Consider the following 22,893-nt stretch of genomic DNA (forward strand, 5'->3'; position numbering starts at 1 on the left):
CCATGTAAAGGTATTTATCAAACACAATTTGTAATTTTACATAATTTGCATGTCATTAATGTCACAATCCAAAAATGTGAAAATTCCATTTACTTTAATAACCACACAATAAAAATAGGTTTTGAACATCACATTGACAACAGAATAAGGCCTACAAACTTATGTGTGATCGTTTAGTAGTTTTATTTAAATTATATTGTTTTTTTGCCAATATTTGACAGATCACACACATGAAAGATATCCAACCGCCCCATCAGTTATACATCACCATGTTCACATGTACAAATTCCATGATTGACAACATCATATCAATCTGGAGAAAAAACATTTATTCAGTTGTTTGCCATTTGCAACCTCTCTGCTAGATTCCACTATATCCTATACACACTACAGCTTTAAGACATCTCAACCTTGATGTCACGTGTTCATGTAGCAATAGTGCAATAGTGCAAATTGTAGACTTATGATTGTTGAAGGATTTGCTGTGGCAGTTGTTTGTATTTGCAAAAGCAACGTTGTTTTCTACCCTGCAAAAGTAACTCTGTTTTCTACCCTTCAAAAGCAACCCTGTTTTCTGGTTAACTCTAGTCCCTAATGAGCTAGCGCCCTCAAGAGAAATGTAAATGTCTCCTTTCTTGTCCTTGATCGATTAAAGGCAGAAACACTAAGTTGTGAACCCATTTGCACACTCCACTGGCCAACGAATGAGTCAGAGTCAGCCTGAAAGAAAGACAGGAGAGGGTATAATGCTTCTGAAGTAGGATAAGCTAGACCGAGGGTCATATAGACAATCACTTACACATTACTATGATTTCCCTCTTTTAACAGACTTGAGAAAATGTCTGGGTATTGTTAGGCTCACCATATCATGCATAATGCATTTCAGGAGATACATGCTCATCGATTTAGTAAACCAAGCTCCCTTTGGATCACAAGGAGACTTCTTAAACATATCTTATTCATCTTCCTGCCCGAGTGTGTGTGGGCTGCTGAGGCCAGGCAGAGGCTACGGTGAACCAATAATGCTTTCCATAAAATGTGAAGCAGCAAGTGTTCTGCTTAACATCATGTCTTTTTACCTGCAGAGCGGCACAGGACGAGAGTCAAGGAGAGAGAACAACACAACCCCGGAGAGGACAAGCCCTCAGTCACACCGGGTCCCCCCTGTGAGTTGCTACAGAGACTGAAGTGGCCCCCTGCAATTTTTACAGGTGTGCATATGCTCGCGGGCAGGTGCACGCGTGTGTGTGTTCTGACTGCGAGTGTCTAGCCAGACAAGGGAGAGGCAGCGTTCTCCCCGGCCCAGAGGGGGTGGTTGTGTGTGTCCCGTGGCTCCCGGATGCAGAACCTCTTCGAACAAAACTTAGACATGGCCACCGCTCTTCTGGCTGGGGAGAAACTGAAGGAGCTCATCATGCCCGGCTCCTCTCAGGATGAGAAGGGCGGGGCTCTGGCGGGCTTGATGGTCCAGCTCAAACTGGAGTTGCCGTTCGATCGTGTCGTCACCATAGGGACCGTCATCATCCCCATCCTGCTCGTCACCCTCGTATTTACCCGCAACTTTGCTGGTAAGTGTTGTAGCCACTAGAGGGCGATCTTCTCTCTCGTGGCCTGACACTACATGGACCTGTCCTAGTCCTGCACAAATGTTCTTCTTTTCATACGCAGTACCATGCTCACTATCTTTCTTTCTTCAAATCCAAAGCCACAGCCAAAATCCATTATTCATTCATAGCATATCCACTCATTTGCATCAAATGTGAAACTCAATCCTATCAAATCTGCCATACCTGCATCTAACCATTTTAACTTTATCCCTCAACTAAAGCAACTCCAAAATATTAGTTCCCTTAGAAGTATTGCTATTTCTGAGTCAGGCTGTCTGCATAGCAGCACTGACATGCTGGAGGCTTGCAGATACCCACGGTAATGACAGCACTATAAACATGGAACATCAATGATTTCAAAGACAATACAGCCTAAAGATGTATGAATACTGATGATCTCTTCTTACGTTAAAACAAATCAGAATTGGAATTGTTCTTAAGCTGGAAGCATGAAACTGATCTGATCTGTTCCTTCTACCCAGGCATCATATGAAATCCACATTGGCTTTTCTGAAACAATAACCTGCATATTTTTTTCCACTCTCAGAGGAGTCCATATACTGTTACACACCACACAACTTCACCAGAGACCAGGCACTGTATGCAAGAGGCTACTGCTGGACAGAGCTGCTGGATGCTATACCTGGCCTGGAGGCTAACGTCCGGCCATCGCTGTTTCAACACAAGTTTTTGCCCTATGCTCTGCTGGCCTTCGCTGGCATCATGTACATTCCTGCCCTGGGATGGGAGTTCCTAGCCTCCACGCGGCTCACATCTGAGCTCAACTTCCTACTTCACGAGATAGACAACTGTTACCACAGAGCGGCTGAGGGGCGGGCCCCGAAGATCGAGAAGCAGATCCAATCCAAGGGGCCTGGCATCACGGAGCGGGAGCGGAGGGAGATCATAGAGAACGCAGAGAAAGAGAAGAGTCCGGAGCAGAACCTGTTTGAGAAGTACCTGGAGAGACGAGGCCAGAGTAACTTCCTGGCTAAGATCTACCTGGCGCGCCACCTGGCAATCATCTGCCTCAGTTCCATACCCATCTCCTACTTGAGCATCTACTATGCTCGCCAACGGCAGAATGAGTTCACCTGTGCTCTGGGTGGGCCCCCAGACACCAGCAGTTACCAGGAGTTAAAGCTCAGTGTCAACTGCAAGCTGCCCTCGGTGCAGCTGCAGCGCATCATGGCGGCCGTGGACATTTCCCTGCTCTGCACCATGAACCTCATCATCCTCATTAATCTGCTGCATCTGTTCGTGGTGCGGAAATCCAACTTTGTTTTCGACAAGCTGCACAAAGTGGGCATCAAAACGCGCCGCCGTTGGCAAAAGTCCCAGTTCTGTGACATCAACATCCTGGCGATGTTCTGCAACGAGAACCGGGACCACATTAAGTCCCTCAACCGCCTGGACTTTATCACCAACGAGAGCGACCTCATGTATGACAATGTAGTGAGGCAGCTGCTGGCGGCCTTGGCCCAGTCTAACCATGACGCCACGCCCACTGTCAGGGACTCTGGCATACAGACCATCGACCCCAACATGGACCCTTCCATCCTAGGGATGGGTGAGCTTGGAGAGCCAATGGTGATCAAACGACCCCGCAAAAAGATCAAATGGATCCCCTCATCCAATCCTCTTCCTGCATCGTTCAAAGTAAGGCATTCACAAACTGTGTTTATGCTGGGAAGGATTAAGATAATTTAGGTCACATCAGAGTAATTAGACATGTATTTCTCCTACTCTCAAGTATTGTCTGTCTAATGAGGATGCTGGGCTGGGGGTAATGGAAATATTACACAGTCCCTTTGCACTGAAGTAGACCCAAACTGCGTCTCCTATTCTGAAATCCGTTAACTTTGAACGTCAGTGGTAGACACTTACTGTGTGGGTGCACAGCATAAAATATCCTATCAACTTTTATTCAGATGACTCAGCAGGGGTGTTCAGTTAAAGAGGCCCTGCGGGAAATTTAGCCTCTCAGAACGAGTTGTGTGCGAGGGCTGTTTAAAGGGAAGATGGAGAGCCTGGTGTTTAGAGAGCTGTGCTTTGATCATTGCTGTAAGTTTGAATTGCGCACTTAGAACTGAGCTGATGATCCTGGGCGATATGGCTGAAAGACAGCCATATCATACATACCAAGAAATTTCACGATATAACTTGATCATATTGATAATTTTAATTGCCTAAAAAGACTAGGAATTACTATGCTGGATTTAAACACTTCTGTTTAACATTAATATGACCTTCCTCTGTTTTTATTTGTTTACTCATTGATAAATACTCCAATGTCTCCAATGAAAAACACTCAAATATTGTAAATAAGTATGGAACCGTGTTTGAGTAACAAACCCAGCTGCTAGATTCGGTGGTCCAGTCAATTATCGATATATATTGAACATGTTTTATATTGATATTGATCAAAAGTCTATCACAATACGATAATTTATTGTTTTATTGCCCAGGCCTAAGCTGATCTCTGTATTCCTTGTGAAGGAACCCACGACTCTGACACGTATGGAGAACAACGGCAAGCCCGATAAACCCAAGCCACTCAGGCGGAAAACGGTGGCGGACAACTTTGTTGCCACGCGTGTAGACAGCAAGAGCACACAGTACCCTGCGACTAAAGGTATTCAGCACTTCAGACTGGGTAAAATTAGAATTATGACATAAGGCAATAATTCTGCAAATAAATAATTTGGTATTTTGCATTGAACATGCCTAATACCTGTTCATTTTCAGATTTAGGTGGGAAGCATAATCGCAATTTCTCTCTGGACGTACATCCCTACATGCTGACCATCCGTAAGCCCAAGGTGGAGACCGTCACGGTCACCACAGCGGCCCTCTCCTCTGAACACCCTTTGGATTCGGTGTTCATTGAAGGCACACACACCATCGTCCATGTGTCCACTGCAATTACAGGTACCCATTTCCTTGTTTCGGGACCAAATGCAAAATGTATGTCCTCATCTTGCGGATTGAACAGTGCAGCTTGTTAATCCTGCTGAGTATTTGGATCTGAAATGTATGCTTACTCTGTCTTTACAGAAAAGAAGGAACACACTCCTGAGGCGACCATCACTGCCTTTTCCACAGAGACCCTGCCCATCACCACCTACGTGAACGGCATCAGCCCCAACCCGCCCTCCAGCGAGGACGCCCTTAGCCCGAAGCCTTCCCCTCCCCTCAACGAGCCGTTCACGGGGCCCATACATCCGGAGAGCCAGGTTTTGCCTTCCCTGACCAGGGCACCTACCCACCAGCTGCTGAGCATGCACCACACTCTGTTTGAGGCGGACAAGGAGCAAGGGAGCGGTGGCGACAGGCTCGCCTCCAGGTCCGGTGAGCTCATTGCCGCAGGAGAATGTTGAAGAGAAAAAAGAGCCATGATGAGTCTGCTGTCCGTCGAAGGCACAATATTCCCACGGTACACGACCCCCAACCCAACCCCCTTCTCTCATCTGATCTCTGACTGCACATGCACAAAACACCCAACTCGTCTGGTGGTATGACGACACGGTATGAGAAACTAAACGTGGGCATTAAGGAACGAAAGACTTGAATGACACACACACACACACACACCAAAATTGCATCACTTGAAAGAATGGAGTTTGGTTTAGTGTCTAGCACACTTGTGTTGTGGCTGCAATGCATTTCTGCTGTGGGAAATGATTTCACCATGTCTCAGGATGATTGATGTGTGCAGCCAATCGCCCTCCAACAAAACCAGCAGTCATTTTACAGGGTGCAGCAGTGCATGATGGAGGCATTATATCTAAGAAGAATATTACGAGTCATATGGGGGGGACACATGGTAAACACAATTTAATAATGTGATGTGTGCAAAGAAGAACCGTAGAAGGAGTTCAGACTAAATGTATTTTTGGATGCCTCGCGCTTCAGTCCCTTTACCCCCGTAGCCAAGTAGACAGGTAGCTCATGCAACACACTTAGTGGGATTGCAGATCAAAATATGCAAAAGATCACAAATAATATGTGGCAATAATATATATGCTTACAGCAAAAGCTTCACAGCGCACTAGTAAGATGCATAGACACTGTACATGGCTCAGTGTGTGTAGTGTAGGCTACAAAAAAGAAAAAAATCGCACATAGACTTCTAATGTAATTTCATCACCACACGTTAGAATCATGTAAGTCCACACGTTAGAATCATGTAAGTTGTACTTCATCTGTACTTCGTTTGAGAAATTGGCATCCCCTGTTCTTCAAAAATACCAACATTTTCATATTATTCAAATCTACCACAACGGGTAGACTATTGTATATTTTGAAATCAGGCGAAAAGGCTTGTGTTTGCGCTAGAAGACTTGCAACTCCAACATAATGAATGGAGCTGGACTCACTGGTAGAGAGTTGTTTTAATTGTAGTTGGCCGTCTTCTTGTGGGAGTGCTGTAATGTGAAGTAAATGCAGTGATTGAAGATTAACAATTGTTTTTCACCCCACAGTTGTCACCACGATTGAGAATTGATTTATTCAGCATTTGATTGGGCATAATAATCCCTTAAAATCACATACTGCTGCAGATCCTGACTTCATCAGTAATTTCACTCAATCACACATTATAATGGCAAAGGGTTGAATAATAAAAATATATAGACACAAAATAAAATAATGAAAGACCCTCACTATCCAGAACAACGAATGAATAGATAGTATTATTATTATATTAACATATCAAATACACACATGAGACACACAGACACTTGAACACATGGCGTGTGTAACACATGGATTGTGTAGCAACGGTAGAGGTATGGAGTAGCGCGTTGCCTTTATAATAACGACCTGCACAGCTGTGCTGGCAGGTACATAGGGCATAGGCAGGACGGTTTCAGAATGCAGGAATTTTACAACCTATGGGGAGTAAAATGACACTTACAATTTACACTAAATGTAATTTCATTAACAATAAATATTTGTTAAACATTTTCAAATGACGATTGTTTTCATATTAATCCTTATTGCAATATTCTGAAGTGCACGCAAATGAACCACAAGTACCGGCATGCACCTCGCCACTGTCGTGTCCCTACGCGAGAGGTGAAGAGCAGCAGTAGACGAAAGGAGTTCTGTAAGTTTCACATTGTTTAAGATCATATTCGCGATGTACTGTGAATTACGATTGAAAGATCCCATTTGTAGCAAATGTGTATCTTTCCCCGTGTGTGACATGACTGCCAGGGGTGTAAGAGAGCTACCCAGTTCTTGTTGACTTCAAAGCTAGTAATAGCTTTCCATCTAGCTAGCCGAACAGGTGAGATTGAGTAAAAGTAAAGACCGACCTAGCCTCTTGATAGTTTGCTTGGCTGTATTACCGTTATGGGGATGGCTTGCCAACGTGTTGGTTATCCTATCGTACTTTCTTGCCTCAACGACTAGGGTTAGAGTGAATTGTTTATACTATTTGTACTGACAAGCTAAGGCTACAGTGTAACGCCGGCTACTTTTTGGTGTCATCCGAAGATGTCGCGTTAATCTTTCCTCTCGTCATCGCAGGTTCTTCTGACGTTAGCATCATGGACCAGGACAACACTTCAGAGGTGTGTATGAATGTGTCCACGGGGGATGCTTTGACACTTAATTTTCTCATAGGATAGTGCATGGCGTTAATTGGTTCATCTCTGGCGTTAAAATGTGTTGCGTTACATGTGTGCGATGTTGAGGATTTGGAGTGTCATACCAAGATAGTGTGTACAATTTGCAGCTAGATGTTCACCATTACATATTGAAGTATATGTTATGTATGTGTGTGGCTCAAGATGATTATGTTATAGTGGTTGTCATTGAGTTACGCAATTACAGTTGTCAGGATCTAAAACGATATCACCTCAAGCTTTTGTTTGCTAACGTAGTGGTTTTGCCTCGTTTGTCGCAGGACGAGTCAGTTGGGCCAGCAGAGGATCCGTCCGAGGACGAGATGCCTAGGCTGCCTCCAGGACTCTGTGAGCAACTTTTGAATTTCCTGTCTATTTTTTTCATAGAATATTGACACACCTTTATATCCACCAAATGTTGCAATGGATTCGTTTCAACATGTACAGATGTGCTTGCTGTAATTAGGCATACCACAATGATGTCATTATTATACCTGTTGGCCAATGAGCAGCCTCCGTGTATAAAGTGCATGCGAATGGACGTATGCAGATGTATACAGTATTATATCGGTCATATTAAACACCGTTGGCCAGCTAGTATAATAAACATTGTCTACGATAAGAGCAGCTTTATCTCATCAGCTGGATACTTCTCGGTATTCGCTCCCATACTGTTATCTTTTTTGACATAATTTCCCTGTGTGTCATGTCCTCCGTAGCCGAGGCTGAGGCAGCCGAGGTGCTATGGAACGTCCGGGCCCAGCGGCGGCAGGCGTCACCTGACCTACCTGAGACGGTCACCCGGCTCACTGCATCCGATGGCAGTCTGCTCTATCTTGTTGGCACCGCCCACTTCAGTGACAGCAGCAAGCAAGATGTGTCCATGGTAGGGATGCCAAAAAACTTGAATTGAACATAGGGCCCATATCTTAACAGGTACTCTTGTACTGGTTTTGTAGCTGCTTGTTTTTTTGGTTTTGTGGCAGAAGAAGTCTGCGATAGTTTTCACCAACATACACCATTTATCATTGGGGTAGAGTTAGGTTATCATTGGGGACATTTTGAAATGTGCCATGTATCCGGTTTAATTGCAGCTTAGTTAGGCCATTGTTTAGGCCAGGGTACTTTGTAATTCGTCTATTGAGTAGAAAATATTGAAGAAAATATCAGTTTAAACGAGAGCCATCTCCTCTGCTCCTCCACCGTTTTCGGTGTAATTCGGACGCGAATGTTGAATATCCATTATCTTTTGTAAACAAAACAAAAAAAGACTTTCAAACTACAACTGCTATTGAAATGTGTGACTATTTAAACAAACAACCACAGTAGTGCTATGCTGCTGGGAATTTAACTTTCAGTTTTGATGAGGGGATATTCCTGGCAGATGGTTAAAAACTCGTCGAACACTGGGGAACTCCACCTACTCAAGCCAGTCGCTAAACGTTGGCGAACAAACCTATTTAAATCTCACCAACAATATGCAACAGCGAAGGCTTTATTTTGGCCTATTTCCTTATATATTCTCCTTCCAAACATTATCATAATACATATCAACTTTATATAATGTGTATTTGTAAGATGTCATAAAAATGAATTCAAAACCAATTTTTTGTACACGTTTACACCTGTACTCCATCGTAAGCTGATGACATTAATATGATTCTATATGCATCAAAATGCTAGATATTGGATAATTTGTGCAATGTTAAAATGGTTAGTCAGTGATTTTAAATTGTCACAGTTAGGGTTAGTTTGCTTGCCCTCTTTGCTTGCCCTCTTTGTATCACAGGGTCATACCCATCCTCGTTATCCACCTCCCCCTACCTTTGTTCAATCTCACATCAAAAACATCTGAACTCGTGTCTATCTCTGTGACTCACTGTGACCCAGACAATCCGGGCGGTGCAGCCAGACGTGGTGGTGGTGGAACTGTGCCAGTATAGGGTGTCTATGCTGAAGATGGATGAAGTCACACTGCTGAAAGAGGCCAAGGATATCAACCTGGAAAAGGTCCAGCAAGCCATCAAACAGGTTTGCCCTCTTTTAGTAGCAAAGGAAATTACGAAAATTGTCATATGGTTAGTTATTTAATGTTAAATTATTTAAATGAACAAATAGCCAACTGAAAGCATAACTAATGGATGATAAAATAATAAATGATAGCATTAACTAACGTGTGTGTGTGTGTGTGTGTGTGTGTGTGTGTGTGTGTGTGTGTGTGTGTGTGTGTGTGTGTGTGTGTGTGTGTGTGTGTGTGTGTGTGTGTGTGTGTGTGTGTGTGTGTGTTTTAGAATGGACTGATGTCTGGCCTGATGCAGATTCTCCTGCTCAAAGTCTCCGCTCACATCACTGAGCAACTCGGCATGGCTCCTGGCGGAGAGTTCAGGGAGGCCTTCAAAGAGGTCACACTCCCTCACTTCCTCATTCTCTCACTCACTCACTCAAGTGTTTTAGTATGATATGCACAGTATAACACAGGGTAGTTCAACATGACAAGCAACAAATGCGTAAAAGGAGTACGGTCGCACACATTGCCCCTACCTCATATTTGTGTTGATTTCTGTTGTACATATGAGTTTCATGTTACAGATTTTATGCTTTTTATATGTAGTCAACATTCACTCACAAAAGCTGTAGCAAGAATGGACACAGCTACATGATCCAGTAAACCGAAATTCCTCACACAACTGGCATGAAAACTGTGAAGCGTTAACATATTGTATTTCTACTAGAATACTTTGCCATTTCCACTAGGGAACAAGCAGTTAGATTCATTTGATATTTAATGGGGAAAATAATGTATCATTAGATCGTCAGATTTGCTTTGATTGTATTTTAAGGATTATGTTCATCAATAATTGCTATGCCCACTGCTGCAAATGAACCATTACCTGAATGTCCTTTCTTGCAGGCTGGACGAGTGCCCTTCTGTAAGTTTCACTTGGGGGACAGGCCCATCCCTGTGACATTCAAGAGGGCCATTGCAGCTCTCAGCATGTGGCAGAAGGCCCGCCTAGCCTGGGGACTTTGCTTCCTGTCAGACCCCATTAGGTAACTACTATGTACAGCCAATGCTCTGTATGTTTTTGTGATCTAATGGATTTTACAATTTTGCAGACTTGCTATTTCACATTTAACACAAGTCCCCAAAGATTACATTACATTATTATTTCTGTGTGGTTATGCTTAATTCAACTTACAGGAGATTTTTTAAGTTAGTCCAAATCCAGGCGTGTATTTACATATTCTGTTTATTGGTCCCCTATTTGCTTTTATTATCCAAAAGGCAATGTACTGAGAGCTATTGACTACAAATGTTTCAGGTAACCAAATACTAATACTAGATAATTATTAGGATAATGCTAAATGGGAAACATTTCATGGGTTCCCTAGCCAAATCTTATTTTCTCCTCAAATACTGTATACAAATATATACAAATACTTAAATACTGTAATGAATAGCACCCCGACAATATTCAACCGCCACACAAACAAAGGACTCTCACTGGGGTCAGATATTTAAAACATTCAAGCCACCTCAGAATGTCCCAAAGCACATCGGAGGCAGCTTGGTCTAACCCCTTGTCTGTTGATGGTTGACAGTAAAGAAGACGTGGAGAAGTGCAAGCAGAAGGACCTGCTGGAGCAGACCATGTTGGAGATGATCGGGGAGTTCCCCGCCCTCCACCAGACCATCGTCGCGGAGAGGGACATCTACCTCACTCACACCCTCCGCCAGGCTGCTCGCTGTGTGGAGGCTCCCCCTAATGCCGAGAGTGTGTATCCCCTTCATCCACTTTTCTCCCAGTCTAGCCTTTCTCTAACCTGACTCTCGCCAGATGAATTTCGTTCCGCCTGGCTCCACTCATCCATCTGGGATCACTCCCGTTGGGAGGTATTTGGGGACTATCAGAAAATGGTAGAGCCAATCAGGACCGCCGGATGGGATTTTTATAGATGTGACGTAGCGGAGAAGCGACTGTTTTGATTCAGACAACAATGGTGGCTTGCATCGAGGAAGCAAGCGTCACGGGTTGGTTTCGATGTGAGTGGTTGAAGTAGCACGTCAATAAAGATGACGGACAAGTGGTTTATCCAATCATATTCAAGGATTTTTTGATAAGGCCCAGCCTTCTAAAGCACCTCTTCAATGGAGCGATCCCAGATGGATGAGTGGAGCTAGGCGGAACGAAATTCATCTGGCGAGAGTTAGCGAGAGAGTCAGGTTAGCCTTTCTCAGCTATAGAAGAGATCTTTCTCTCTTCGAGTAGATAAAGGGAATTCAGTTGTGCATGCATGTCATGATGGGTGGCCTTAAATAATTGTGTGTACCCTGAAATAGGGATTTTATTTATTTTTATTTATAATTGACAGAAATGTATTTCATATTCGTGTCTGTCTTTGTAGAAGTGCCTGCTGTGGTGGTCGGAGTGGTAGGCATGGGTCACGTTCCTGGCATTGAGAAAAATTGGGAGAAGCAGCTCAACATTCAAGAGATCATGAGGTCAGTTTTTGTAAACAAAAAATAACCACAACAAATAATCCGACGTAATGATGTGTGACTATGTTATCTAAAAGTCGCCTGACTCCAGTCATCATTTTTAAATCTCATGTCATTTCCTCCATCAGTGTCGCACCGCCCTCACGCTTTAACCGGGTGATGGTCACAGTCCTGAAGGGAGCCGTGATAGGAGTGGTGGGCTACGCCTGCTACCGAGCAGGGGGGAGCTTAGGCAGGGCTCTGCTGTCCCTACCTTCCGTCAAGTCTTTACTGGAGACGGTTAAGCTACCGCCTCCCGCTTGACCACCGCCCCACCCCACCACCCAACCGTCCGTCCCTCTTCTGAACATGTGTCACCGCCCTGAGAATATGAAAGCAATGCATCTGCCACCACTGGCCTTAACATTAAGAAGAGAGGCTGAAAGGACACGATGAACCGGCAGTCTCTTGAAGCCAAGGAAGTGATTGACAGCTCTGGGGGAACCAGCACATACTTGTGTTTTAATGTATGTCCCCGGTTTGGCACAACAGGGCCATACTGCCAAAGAAACCACTGTACTTTGTTTTCTTCTGTTTTCTTGTACTTTGAGCAACGGTACATTTTCTACATGCCGTTGAATCTCCCGCAGCATTCCTTGGATTGGCTAGGAATAGATGTAGTGGTACGACAGGGAACTCGCTGTTCAACGGTTTCTTTCAAAGCACCATTCTTTGTCTCGATGAGGTGCCGGTTTCAGGTGGTCAGTCTTGAGCCCTGTTTCCATTGACATGCATTTGACATGCGTTTCTAATACAATCACTTCCTTGTATTTTTCTGAATCTGGGCACTAAATGTTTTCTTTTTCTTAATTGGCCCTTTTAATTCCAAGCACTTTATAATCGAGTGTTAAGAGATATTTATGTAGCCGGTAAATGTTTGCTGTAAAGAGTACCTATATATGTAAATAACCTATAATATGCATTAGTAATAGAATACAGCAAATATATGCATACCAGTCTTCTGGAGAAAATATCCTCAAGCCATTTGTTTTGAACACTTTTTATACGTGGAGTATCTGCTGGTATCAGGCCACTGGCTGGAACATGCATAATACACTTATCAACTGGAATTGATTTACAAATATGTTTTCCCCAATTCCCCAAGCGTATTCCAAACCTATTTTTGGAATTGATATAATTACATTTTATTTCCTAAAATGCATCGTCATGCCCGTGACAATATGCCACAACAAGTGCCTCACATCGCAGATCTATAGGGCTCGTTTTGAGTGTCATCTTGAGAAACTCGGTTAAAGGCAAAATGAATGGGTTATGCGTATTACACATTGACCTTTACCAAATCAAGCAAAGAACATTGATGCAACTACAAACATTTTATTTATCTTTTTGTTTTTTTAATATACAACTGATGTTGGCCTACACATATGTTCATACTTAGTTGTCTTTGTTGAATGGCAATGGTACCTCACCAACTGCATTTTCGAAGCATACATCTCTACAGCTATAACCTGATGTAACTTTAGCTTCACTGTGCCTCAGGATAATGTGTTAACTTTGCATTTTTGTATTTGATTTCACCTCGAATGTGGAGAAAACTTAAAAAGTAGGCTTTGAAGTGACCTAAGATACACCTTGAAGAGAAAGCCACTCGAGAAAACGAGTAGCTACACATATGATAGCAATATTAACATTTGTAGAGCTTCCCAAATGATTATTTTAAGATGACGTGGTGCATAGAGTATGTTCACTAGGACATTTCATGGCAGAAAAGTTTTGTTTGAAAAGATTCTGAATCAGGACCCAGCATATTTTGACTGCTTAAGTTCTGTTGAAAGTAAACCATTGTGGGGTTGTTGTAGTGACAGTATTGAAAAGGACGAGGGGTAATGTGGTGGTTCGGAGGTAAAAGCCTTACATCTGTTCTCTGCTGCTGCCTTTGGTCTGCATTTTACCTCCATCGTGGCTCTCAGCATTAGCGTGGGCTACAACTTGTAAAGCCAATTTTTACTGTACGAAACCTATCCATACTGGGTTGTCTCAATGGAAATGGGAAACGTTTACTTATTTTGGTCTTGTGACCCTGTGCACAACTTTTGCAACCGGAGGGATGAGTGTGTGTGTGTGTGTGTGTGTGTACAGTTAAGATGGAGATAGTAACAATGGCATGTTGGGGAAACCATGTAATGTTGGGAACCACATAATCTGGTAATTTGACAATTCCCAGGTAAAAAGTACAGAAGATGTCCTTATGTTATGTAAAAGATAAACCGGGCATTCCCGGGGCTTTTATTATTGGGGTGGACTCTCTTGACTGGGTAGCGCCAGCAGTGATTGTAGCATGGGGTATTGTACCCAACATTTTCTTTTTCTGTTTGTCAGGTAATAACACCAATGTATTTCTCCTTGATTACACCAGCCTTGGATAAACCTGTTTAAGCAGCAGAAGTGTACTTTTTTATTCACTGTCAATTTAACATATCCTTAGCAGCATGCTGCAAAGTATGACGTTCCTACTCACATATTTTGATTGAAGGAAATAAAACGTGGCAATGTATTTATTGTATTAACATTGCTTCCTCAAAGCCTGGTATATTATAAAATAAATACATACATTATAATCAACATTTTCTGCATTGGACCATAATGATGAGTAAAATAAACTGATGATTAATGTTAATATTATGTCGACGTAATGTGATACTTCCTACGTAACAAGTTTAAAACCCTTGGTTCGAGTTGTATAACAGTATTACAGACTGAGCCCAGTCTGTCATCAGAAGACACGCCCATCCTGCTTGTGTCAGGGCTAATGGTTCCGCTCTGACGTTGGTTCCTAGTACGACAAATAATAATGCAGCACGATCTGATCTTTCACACACCCTCTAGTTGTTGCATTATATAAGTCCGTGCCTGCTGTTGAACATAACTTTTCAAACCGATCTTATGGCCACGACTGGATGGCTTTTTTAGGACTTCGTTTTCTACAACCAAATATTCTCCGCGCTGTAGTTGTTGCCAGACTAATCGCCATGGACAGTATGGGTGTATCGATGAGCCGTTCGCCACTGGATCATCTTGAGTTTGACAATGTCGTACTCAGAAAGCTTCCACTGGATTCGTCGGAAGAACCCGGCGTGCGAATGGTAAAGGGAGCGTGCTTTTCCACAATGAAGCCGACTCCTGTGACCAAACCTAGATTCGTAGCAGTCTCAAATAAGGCCCTATCGTTGCTCGGGCTCAACGGGGCAGAAGTCATGAGTGACCCCCTCGGCCCAGAATATCTGAGTGGCTCCAAAGTGATGCCTGGATCTGAGCCCGCTGCCCACTGCTACTGTGGACACCAGTTTGGGTCGTTTGCCGGGCAGCTAGGCGACGGGGCAGCTTGTTACTTAGGCGAGGTGAAAGCTCCCTCGGATCAGAGTGCCGAACTGCGTCATGAAAATCCAAGTGGCCGGTGGGAGATCCAGGTGAAGGGCGCTGGGAAGACCCCTTTTTCAAGGTTTGTCGTTTTTCTTTTTTAATTCAGATTTCATAAACACTGCCCTATGGCTAAGTAAAAAAAAAAAGTATACTTTTTTTTTTTTTTTGCTTAAACCCCTTAGACAAGCTGATGGTCGTAAGGTGCTCCGCTCCAGTATTCGGGAGTTTCTATGCAGCGAGGCCATCTTCGCCTTGGGTATCCCTACCACCAGAGCAGGCTCTGTGGTGACTTCTGACAGCAAGGTCATTCGAGACATAAACTACGATGGGAACGCGATTCACGAGAGATGCTCTATGGTTCTCCGTATTGCGCCCACCTTCCTCAGGTTCGTTAAACAGTCACTGCTGAAACACTTTTTTTTCCAAGTGTTGTGGCTGGATTTGAATGCACGTATTTTGCATTGTCACATCATGTCATATACGTCAACTATGTTCTTGTATTTGTGTCTTGAGCAGGTAGTTATGCAGGACATGACACAAGTTTGTGTGTGTGTGTGTGTGTGTGTGTGTGTGAGAGAGCAGGTTTGGGTCCTTTGAAATCTTCAAGCAGGCAGATGAGCACACCGGGCGCCAGGGTCCCAGCTACGGACACGACGCGATCAGAGGGCAGATGCTGGATTATGTCATTGAGACGTTCTATCCTGAGATCCAGCAGAACCACAGTGATCGGGTGGAGAGAAACTTGGCCTTCTTCAGAGAGGTATGTTCCTCACTGGATGCACCTTTCACAATACATATTTTATAACCTTTCACATTTTATAACCTTTCACATACACCCCAACCCACCCACCCATTCACTCAACTTATAGCACAAAAAATAGCTATTGGTTCTAAAGTGAATTACGTTGATAATTTAGGATGACTCTTACAGTGATCCGATCCACCTATGATAATCCATTGCATCATACTTGCTGAGTCATTCCCTGCTTGCTATTATCCAGCCACAAACCTCAGGGAGGTACCTCACTGCTTTCAATGGGACCACTGTGTCACCCAGTTACATAGTATATAATGTGTGTGTATGATGATGTCACTCGCCACTATTTTCTTCTTTTCTCTAGTTATTGGGCAGCTTTTACTGTTTATAAATGTACATGAACATGTTATTCACAGAGATCAACAGTTAAGGACAATACTGGTTTGGGGAATCAAACCATCGTAACCATCTGCTTCACTTGAGTCTTTTGTAACCAATGTGCGTCAGTCAGTAAGGCATTTGTCGACAACATAAGAATGGATCACATATAAATAAATAAGAGTAATTGAATACATTACTTAAAAATATATATTTTCACAAACTGTAATGATCCAATTGTTAACATTAAAATTATGGGATTTTGACAAATTCCATTGGTAACTGATGTTTAAGTGGAGCCAGGATGTATGTATGTATACCCGTATGCATGTACGTTTGTAGAGAGTAAAAGATGGGGACATTGATTATTTTACTAGCCAGCATTGCGTCACACCAACTAGTTAACCATGTAACGTGAAATCAACACTCAACAGACTGATTCAACCACTGCTCCATCGTCTGCAGCTTGAAGATGCTCTGATGCTTAACTTTCATCTGCTGTGTTAATACTGACAGTACCTACTGAAAAACTATCGCTGGAAACATAGCAAGATAGCAAGCATAAGTGACATGGCGGTTGTCAGGGACATTAACATTATATGTGAATCGGAAAATGAGGCGGTCATTATTTATTAACGTTCCAGTATTTATTTCACAAACTAGTTAGCAGCCTCCCCGATTGACAAATGCAAATAGGAACATGTAAGCTTAACATGTTGCAGACAGTGCTGATAGGTATTGTCAACAACGCAGTCGGGAGCGCGCTCTGCTGGACAAACTACGGGATGACACCATTTCCTTCATATGGGTGCATATCGGCAAACATATACACCGATACTGATCTAACTGTGATAGGTCAATATTGACAGATTAAAAACGTACATCAGATATATCAGTCAGGCTCTTAACTTTAACACTCCGGCCCACCAACGGCTGCAGGTGGTTCTGCGTACGGCCCGCCTCGTGAGCCAATGGCAGTGCGTCGGGTTCTGCCACGGGGTGCTGAACACAGACAACATGAGCATCCTGGGACTGACGCTGGACTACGGTCCGTACGGCTTCATGGACAGGTCTGATATTTATATACATGTCCCATCCCTACCGCCGTCACACAGTCAGAGTGGTGGATAGGGGGGTAAATCTGAGCCTTCATGACGATTTGCTGCAATATCGATTTCTTAAGCCAACAATTTGATTATTTTCAAATTCCCCACGATATGATTCGATTCGATACTGGCTATTTTTTACATTATATTGATTAATATATCTATCAAATAAATCAACAAAAATATATATCATTTACCTTTTATTGAGAATACAGAAGCAGTATTCTATACACACTTTAGTGCTTACTGTGCAGGTCTAGTATGGCAATTAGCCTATTCACTGTAAAAAATATATATATATTATTTTTTTAAATAATCAATACTCTTGCAGATGCATCGAATCGTCGGCTGTATAATCGATTCATCGATACAAATCGATTAATATTTCCACCCCTAGTGGTGGAATAGCAGCCTGTGTTATCCTCTACTAAGGGTCTGGTCTCATGCATGTAATGAGCTTGTCTCAATAGTCAAAGTGTTTACGTACAGTACAACTTGTTAATTCTCTACTGTTAAGTGATGCAGATGGTTATATTTCAGGTGCCATAATTAATTACTTGGTTCTTTATAACTCAAGCACTAGCATCTTGTATAGCATAAGGTTATACAACAGTTATGTCTATAAGTATGTGAGCACAGAGACACAACTATCTGCATTAATTAAGAAGTAGAATCCCTTATCCTCTTGATCTACAGTATTTCTTAATTATTCTGCACATGTCGTGAAAGGTCAATCTCTTCTCTTCTTTCCAAGGTTCGATCCGGATTTCATCTGCAATCGCTCGGACAACTCTGGTCGCTACTCGTACCAGGCCCAGCCCGCCATATGCAGGTGGAACCTGGGGAAGCTGGCCGAGGCGTTGGCTCCGGAGCTGCCGGCGGGCCGCGCCAAGGCCGTCCTGGAGGAATACATGGACCTGTACAACGGCTTCTACCTGGGCACCATGAGGAAGAAGCTCGGCCTGCTGAGGAAGGAGGAGCCAGAGGACGAGACGCTGATCACTACACTCCTGCAGACCATGCAGAACACAGGTGAGACTGGGCCGAGCACAGGTCAGGCCGGGCATAGCACAGGTCAGGCCGGGCATAGCACAGGTCAGGCCCTGCGGAACACCGGTCAGACCATGCCGAACTAGGGCTGCTCGATTATGGAAAAAATCATAACCACGCTTAGTTTGGTCAATATTGAAATCACGATTATTCAAACAATTATTTTTGAGTTTGAAAAGATGATGATTCAGTATTTCTCTCAAAAAACATGTTGTAACTGAGAACATAAATTTTGCCTTAAAAAAATACACAAATTCCTAAAACAGAAAATGTTGAAATCGAAAATGATGTACAAATATGTATCCAGCTGTTTTGCAATTTCTATAAAACATTTAATGAATAAAAAAATATATAAATACAAAAAAACAAAAACGTTTCAACTACATTATGTTAGTTTGGAGATCGTTTGACCCAAAAATCTAAATCACGATCAAAATTTTATTAATTGCACAGCCCTATGCGGAACACAGTTCAGACCATGTGTAACACAGGTACCATTGGGCATAACACAGAATACCCTGCCCCTCCTAAAATATCCTGCCCCTTAGAGTTACCAAGAGTAATTTAGATGCAATCATTACTCTTCTACACAAATGCTTCTGCCCCCTCCATACAGGAGCTGACTTCACCAACACGTTCCGCTGCCTGGGTCAGATCCCCTGCCCCAGCGAGGGGGAGGAGTGCGTGGTCAAAGAGGCCACGGACCTGCTGCTGGAGCAGTGCACCTCCCTTGAGGAGCTCAGGCTAGCCAACAAGCCAACCATGGAACCACGGTGAGCCAGTAGGATTATATTAAAGCGTAATCCTAGTTAACAATCAGACTTTTCAAGAATAATTTAGGGATTTTTCAACCTGGACCCTATTTCACATTCACTTGGGTCTATGAGACATAAACAGACCACCGTTTTTGAGATTGGTGCAGTACTGAGCCAGAACAAACTGTAGCCGTAATCCGCGAAACAGGCAATGTAATGTAATCCTTTTGAAGCCATAGAGCCCCCGTAAGTACTGTAAAAGTGCTTGTTTCTGCTACTGACAGGATCAGATTCAATTCTAAAATTATGGAAAGGATCCCTACTGAGGAAGAATTTATTTTCTCTTCCCTTTCGATTGATCCGGTCTGTTTTGTTCTTACGACAGATCTCACTAATGTTTCAACCATTCTCAACTCTACTCTCGCGAGACTTCTTGTTGGGTGAGACTTGGTTAGACACAGTAACCAAAAACACTGGGTCAAGTGAAAGGATAAGAAAAAAAAGTTGTATTTCTATGTAGGGATCCTTTCCATAATGTTAGAATATAATCGGTCTGTCACTGGAAGAACAAGCACTTTTGGAGAACTACATTAATGGGGTGCTATAGCCCTAAAAGGATGACATTACAGCTTGTTTTTCGCAGACTAAAGCTACCAGTGTTCTCGCTCACTACTGGACCAATTTAAAAATAAAAAATAAAAGAATTGCCCCCAATAGTCCATTTTGAAACATGATAATATATCAAGCTTTTTATATATACTACTACCTTATCACTCAATGTTCCTGTTATTAACATAAGGTAAAATAAGACAATTATTTTACAGATATAAATAATAAAGTCAGCAAAATAAAAGCGTGTATATATGCAAAGAAAAAGAATAGCCATTGCATTGCTAGCATCTGTGCTAACATCTTACGCTGGTAGAGATTATGTGCACATTGAACCCCATCACCTCTAACCTATTACCACTGGGTTTGTCAGAGAGCTGGCCATGCTGCTGTCCATGGCCCAGAGCAACCCAGCGCTGTTCCAGATGATCTCAGACCGGAAGACGATTGGCCGACAGCTGGAGAAGCTCAACAAGATGCAGGAGCTGGCAGAGATCAACCAGGAGGAGCTGAGGGGCCAGCAGGCCCAGGAATGGAGCGACTGGATCACCAGCTACAGGTAAAGGGAACACGACCGTTAAGTGTCACAGTGGTTCTGGTGGGTTGTGTTATGTATTTTGGGCCTGAAAGCAGATTTAACAGTAGTTATTCAGAATCAATCATATACTTGACAATGTGTTTTGTCAATGTGAGTGTGCAGAGTGGTAGTTGAGTAAAGTGGTGCTTTAAACCAGGGAGAGAGGGAGAAGAGATAAGGACAAGAGCCAAAACAAACAGGCTTTGTCGTCAGGATAGGAAACAAAGGACACAATGTTGATAAAGAGGGGTAGACTAAGGGCTGGTTACTCCGCTGTCAGCATGAGTTGTCAGAAAAAATGGCCAGTTTCTGCTGTTCTGTGGCTGTAGTCACCGAGGAGCCTTCTCGACCAACCTCCGTGGGCTATCATTAACACAGGAAGCGTCTGGCCCGGGAGATGGAGGGCCAAAGTAATGTCCAGGAAGTCCTGGATGACAGATTGAGGGTGATGAACGGCACCAACCCGCGTGTGGTCCTCAGAAACTACATTGCCCAGAATGCAATTGAGGCTGCAGAGAATGGAGACTTCTCTGAGGTGAGTTTCTGACTGACCTGTATGTATGTATGTATAAATAATATACCAGTGTTTTGATGGTTCACACATGGTCATTTGTATTGCAATCAAAAGATTAACCAATGAGAGCCAAACATGACAAACATAGCATATTTAAAACCAGGTTATCAAATCACATATCAATAGCCTTATTAAGCCTACCAAGTTTAGAACAAAGCCCCTAGACAGAAAAGCTGCTGTGGAGTTAAAAGAGAAACGGCCTACATTGCTTGGTTAGGCTATCTTATTTCAGTCTGTTGTGCAATGTTATAATAATAATAATGTCAACATTGAATATATTTGGTTGGTTTCAGACAAACCTTCAATAGCTGCCTTGTTTTGTTTCCAATCTCAATAGCTCATTGAAAAGAGAGTAGTCTTGTTTGAAAGCGACACATTCGACAATGTTTCCCACACAGTCCCAGAGTGTCACACAATGTTATTGATATAAGGAACAAAATAAACAAGACAAATCTCTTAAGAAATCTCAAAAGGCTGTTCCTTTTGCGAGCGAATTCCGTCAAACTCGAATCACAACGGTGCACCTCCATCTGTACAACCAAATCATCGGTAGTTGCACAGTTTGCAGCTTGCATGTTTTCTCCCGCGGGACTCTTTCTGCACGATTTGGGGTGGTCCTATCCTATCCCATAAATAAAAACAACAACACTGGCTACATCAAGGGCATGGTAGTTAACGGTGTTAAATGTCTCACAAAGTGCATTTTGCCTCTGGACAATATGATCACGTCTTCACCAGTTTGCCTCTTCGTCTCTTCAGTTGCATATCGTTAATTGTGTTCCATCTGTAGGTCCAGCGGGTGCTGAAGGCTCTGGAAGATCCATTCGCGCCCCAGCCGAGTGTGGAGCAGCCTGCGAGTGTAGGTGCAGAGCAAGCTGAGCCAGACCCTGAAGGGGCGGTGCCGTCATTGACGGCGGCGGTGGCGGCGGCGGCGACCTCCAGGAAGGCCCCCTACGACAGCAGGCCTCCGGCTTGGGCCACCGGAATCTGTGTATCTTGATCCTCGTAACTCCTTCCCGGACCAGCCTGCAGCTGGCTTACCTTAAGGGAAAGCTTACGGAGAGTTTATTAAGGCCCCACCTTCAGTGGTTATCTTTGCACCAATTTCAAACCCACTACTGTGACCTAAATAATACTCTCTCCGGGGCTTTTTTTCGGTAGCCGGTGTCGGGGAAGGAAAACGAGACGAGTGACCCTCCATTGACGAGCTAGTCTTCACCTGAGCATAGCTTGGTGGTTGGGCTGGTTGTAAATGAAGGCTCAGATATCCAGTCCTTCAGGGACCTATCTGAGTCTGATGAGCTCTGGAGCGTTGCCATGACCCAAATACTGTTGTTGTTAATGTTGTATGTGTGACTGGGAATGATTGTACCTGATTGGTTGAGCTGTAATTGATAAACACGCACAAGATGTTTTTGTAATATGTGGAAGCTGTATAGATGTAGCTTTTTATAGTTCATAAGTCATATTTAGTCATTTACTTAAGCACTTGATTTAACCTTATGCCACTCAGAAAAGCTTCATTGTCTATTATATTTTCAGGGAAATTGATATTGATGAATTAGCCTGGTTGAGAAAGAATGTGATGATTGGTTGGTTATTTTAATTAAAGTATGGTTAGTCATAAATGTTATGTATCTCTCGCCTGGGTTGGTTTAACTTACTAATAAATATAACCAAAGAATGTGTTATTTCTTTCAAATGTGTGGTTCGTCTATCCACTGATCCACTGATTAAAGGGACTAAAATGCTATCCTTTCCTATCCTAGGAATCGGTCTTGCTCTCGGTTAGATTATGAAATTGCGTGTAATCGGCTTGTACATAATGCTTATTACTAATTATGTAAAGCATGTTATTTGTTCTAGGCTTGGCAAACATAAGTGCTATGTGTCCGCTGTCTGCAGGCGTGTGGAATGTACCCTTGA

At 43.1% G+C, this 22,893-nt stretch overlaps 3 protein-coding genes across 4 annotated transcripts; all 3 read left to right on the forward strand.

The window, feature by feature from the left end:
* Nucleotides 1-1,339: 1,339 nt before the first annotated feature.
* On the forward strand, nucleotides 1,340-4,987 carry panx2 (pannexin 2; the record flags this gene model as incomplete). The annotated part of the gene is made up of 5 exons (XM_084477033.1): nucleotides 1,340-1,568; nucleotides 2,155-3,266; nucleotides 4,107-4,242; nucleotides 4,356-4,538; nucleotides 4,665-4,987. The coding sequence occupies 5 exons, from the start codon at nucleotides 1,340-1,342 to the stop codon at nucleotides 4,985-4,987; spliced, it is 1,983 nt and encodes a 660-aa protein (XP_084333159.1).
* A 1,679-nt stretch (nucleotides 4,988-6,666) lies between these two features.
* Nucleotides 6,667-14,364, forward strand: trabd (TraB domain containing). 2 transcript variants are annotated; one of them, XM_084477039.1, is made up of 10 exons: nucleotides 6,667-6,717; nucleotides 7,143-7,186; nucleotides 7,522-7,588; nucleotides 7,960-8,126; nucleotides 9,131-9,271; nucleotides 9,532-9,642; nucleotides 10,152-10,291; nucleotides 10,844-11,016; nucleotides 11,648-11,744; nucleotides 11,870-14,364. In XM_084477039.1, exons 2-10 carry the CDS (start codon nucleotides 7,163-7,165, stop codon nucleotides 12,042-12,044), a joined length of 1,095 nt encoding a protein of 364 aa, XP_084333165.1. In that variant the 5' UTR covers nucleotides 6,667-6,717; nucleotides 7,143-7,162; the 3' UTR covers nucleotides 12,045-14,364. The 2 variants fall into 2 exon arrangements, with proteins under 2 accessions (XP_084333165.1, XP_084333166.1); XM_084477040.1 differs by lacking the exon at nucleotides 6,667-6,717 and adding an exon at nucleotides 6,815-6,900.
* A 271-nt stretch (nucleotides 14,365-14,635) lies between these two features.
* selenoo1 (selenoprotein O1) lies at nucleotides 14,636-22,645 on the forward strand. Its single transcript, XM_084477081.1, has 9 exons — nucleotides 14,636-15,240; nucleotides 15,344-15,547; nucleotides 15,744-15,921; nucleotides 17,236-17,366; nucleotides 18,157-18,434; nucleotides 19,069-19,225; nucleotides 20,190-20,375; nucleotides 20,772-20,928; nucleotides 21,758-22,645. Exons 1-9 carry the CDS (start codon nucleotides 14,699-14,701, stop codon nucleotides 21,965-21,967), a joined length of 2,043 nt encoding a protein of 680 aa, XP_084333207.1. The 5' UTR covers nucleotides 14,636-14,698; the 3' UTR covers nucleotides 21,968-22,645.
* The last annotated feature ends 248 nt before the right edge of the window (nucleotides 22,646-22,893 follow it).

This window comes from Micromesistius poutassou, assembly GCF_964030765.1.
Source record: "Micromesistius poutassou genome assembly, chromosome: 13".
In the NCBI taxonomy this organism is placed as follows: domain Eukaryota; kingdom Metazoa; phylum Chordata; class Actinopteri; order Gadiformes; family Gadidae; genus Micromesistius; species Micromesistius poutassou.